The sequence below is a fragment of the Prenolepis imparis genome, unplaced genomic scaffold, assembly GCF_030444845.1.
Source record: "Prenolepis imparis isolate NDT839.2.m4 unplaced genomic scaffold, iyPreImpa1.0 SCAF_6, whole genome shotgun sequence".
In the NCBI taxonomy this organism is placed as follows: Eukaryota; Metazoa; Arthropoda; class Insecta; order Hymenoptera; family Formicidae; genus Prenolepis; species Prenolepis imparis.
In genome coordinates this window covers 18656850-18659770 of record NW_028141164.1, presented here as the reverse complement: position 1 = coordinate 18659770, position 2921 = coordinate 18656850, and the positions used below count along the sequence as shown (strand labels likewise).

Below are 2921 nucleotides of genomic sequence, written 5' to 3'. Positions count from 1 at the left end.
CGAACGGATAGGGCGGCATAATCCAATGGTCGACGATCGGTGCGTCAATCGCGACAACCGCGACTTCCTTAGGAAGAAACTTCTCGCTCGCATCGCGGAAGCCTTGAATGTCAATGACTATATCCATATTGCGAAGAAAAACTTATACGCTTTCGTTGGCGAGGTTTAAGTTTTTCACGAACCGTCGACGAACGCGTCTCGAAGGAAACTGATATTTCTTTTTGTTACATTATAAGTTTTTCTTCTCGTGAAACGCGTCAGCGAGTGGAAGTGGAAGAGAGCGGGGATAAGAAAAATACAAAAAATTTTTAATCGTACGTTGCGACGAGAGACATGTAAATGCCGCGATAAAAAATTTAACCGGAAAAATCGACGATGACTTGACGAGACGAGTCTATTTCTATTACATTATCAAATTCGCCGTAAACAATACAGTTAATTGTCTCGGTGAGCGCTTTTTCGAATCGTACTTCTAATCGTAAACTGCCGTGTCTCACAAGATTCCAATGCCCGGCGCAATTAGCGAACAAATCGGGTGTGAGATCAAAAGCGAAAAGCGTGTATCCCTTGGAATAATCGTCTCTACTTATGGAATTTCCCTCGTTTAAGAAATGGATGCCCGTTCCCGAGAAGAGCGTTTGATAAGCATCGACGTAAAGCGGTTCTTCCGGCGTGAAAACCAGTTGTAACGGCCTACTAGGAATTTGCGTGCCGTCGACGTACAGAGAGAAGAAATTTATGCCTAATTTTTAAAATTAAACGGATTTAATTTTCTATCTCCGTTAAATGCTTTATTATTAACAAATCCGACTATTATTCGTTTCGGTAGTTGTCCGAGTATTACGTTATCTAATGATTCGCACACAACACCGCTGTGAATCGTAAATGTTTTAACCTCGACTCTCGTAAGCGGATATTTAGCTGTAACTTTACTCAGCATTCTAGCATGCGCGAGTAACACTCCGGCGCTTATTTTCGCCCTTCTCATTAGCAAGCTGGCATCGAGAATATGTATTTTTGACGCGCTGTTGCTTTCCATGAGGCAAAATGAATCTTTCGAGCGGACGAGTCTCGTACTTCCACTCCGTTAATTAAGAATTTGTCTTGATTGAAAACGTCGCAATGGAGATGTCCTATAAGATCTATCGCTCGCCCGTTGCGAATGTAATGGGCGCGTCTCGCGAGAGCGGTATTGCCTTTCGATTCCAGCGTTTCGTCCATGCGACCCGGTGTATCCGCGTCCCATAGACATGATGTTAGATGGAAAGTTTTTGCGGGTGAAGAATAATTTAACAATGCCTCGATGTACGCGCGGTACGCGTAAGCGTTGTTTGGAGGCGACACGAGCTTTTGATTGAAATACACGTCGACCTGATTGAAGATGGAATGAAGAAAATGATTTACGGGACCTACGGCGGTATCTGCTGTTGTGCCGCTTGTTCCTAGAGCTCGAGCTGCTGATTCGTCGCTCGATTTCGCGCGTACGCGAAGACTCAGCAGAGTATGCGTGAGATCTAGATATTCTTCTCCGTGACCGGGGACGACGAATTCTATCGGTGAATCGTCCGAGAGAGAGGTCACGGGCTTGTAATGAATCCATTGTGAACTCTCGATACTAGTTTGTGTGGGCGGCAGGGAAAAGAGATCGAGTTCAGTCTTTAAACACTCGCTCGAATGTGTGTGAAGAAAAGACATACTTATTCTCCAACAATTGTTTCGTCGTCGCTGTCCTCGTCGCGGTTAAATGCGTGTAAATTAAAATAGATTAAGAAAATATATCGGATACGGTACGTTTCTTGCCGATTTTACGTCGTTTCGTGGACGTCTTAAATCTTTTTACCGTCGTACGGGCTTTCTTCCTCTTATTCTTCGATGATTTTGTATTCGTCTTCTTTTTCGTCTTGCTTTTCGATAAACTTTTCTTACTCGAGCGACGGCGTTTAACGATGCGCGTGTCAAGCCCAACAAAGGGAAAATGAGCTACGTGCATTTTCGCATCCGATTTATATTCCGAACCTTTCATGAGGCTAGTTATTTTTTCTTTAGCTTGTCTTTTAAGATTGTTACGCGATTCTTTAAAGCGATGTTTAGCCGCTACCTTAAACGGAGTATTGTTTTCTACATCATCGATTATATTAACGCCCGCGCGTAAAGCTTCTTTACCCACAGCCCGCGCAGCAGTACCTAAAAAAGGCAGCACGCGCCTGAATAATCCTCCGAGAAAACTCCCAATACCGTGCCCTCGTTGATAGGGTGATCCGACGAAAACTCGTGGAATTCCACCACCGCGAGCTCCTCCGTTCTGTAATTCGTCGCAATACGTCGAGTAATAATCCATCAACAGAGAACGAACGAACAAATTTTTTTTTCTTTTCTTTTCTCTTTCTCGTTTTCTCTGTCATAGACACCGAGTATTCTTACGATATCTATTCGATACGTCTAAAGTGCAATGTCACCGTCAGCGTCCCGAATTCGAATGGTATACTTTGACCCAGCTGATCTCTTATATCTATTTCGATCGTGCGGAAACACGTTTGACGCAGCGTGATGTATTGAGCGGGCGAGAAATGTCTTATCTGAGTTGACGCGAACGCGTAATCATTTCGCGAGTCAAGCGCGACTATTCGAAGAAGGGGAGATTGTACATCGCCGGTAATGTAAGGTTCGCAAATGTCGCAATAGACAAAGAGTTTGTCGGGAATACCTCGCAACAAACTACCCGGTTCGTCGGATATTATCATACGAAAGTGCGTGAGTTCGTAAAATAGCAGAGAATGCATCTCTTCATCATAGACCCACGAAGGTAAAACGTCGGGTATAACGGAACTACTTTCGATTTTAACTAGCTTTTCGTTGTTATTGTACATTTCGATACCGATTTCATTATAAAACCACGCGGGTAACGGAGATGGTACCAGTGG

The 2921-nt window shown here is 43.9% G+C and overlaps 1 protein-coding gene across 1 annotated transcript; it reads right to left on the bottom strand.

Annotated features, from left to right (window-relative positions):
• Positions 1 to 356: 356 nt before the first annotated feature.
• LOC145937901 (uncharacterized) lies at positions 357 to 1695 on the bottom strand. Its single transcript, XM_083041257.1, has 2 exons — positions 1197 to 1695; positions 357 to 742 (listed from the first exon to the last, which is right to left on the bottom strand). The coding sequence occupies exons 1-2, from the start codon at positions 1693 to 1695 to the stop codon at positions 357 to 359; spliced, it is 885 nt and encodes a 294-aa protein (XP_082897383.1).
• Between the last annotated feature and the right edge of the window lie 1226 nt (positions 1696 to 2921).

Bases quoted from the DNA above. Each gene is read 5' to 3' on its own strand.
- LOC145937901 (XM_083041257.1), bottom strand. From the start codon at position 1,695: ATGTCTTTTCTTCACACACATTCGAGCGAGTGTTTAAAGACTGAACTC. The intron at 743-1,196 runs GCAATACCGCTC...TTTAAAAATTAG, and splicing joins CGAAACGCTGGAATCGAAAG to GCATAAATTTCTTCTCTCTG.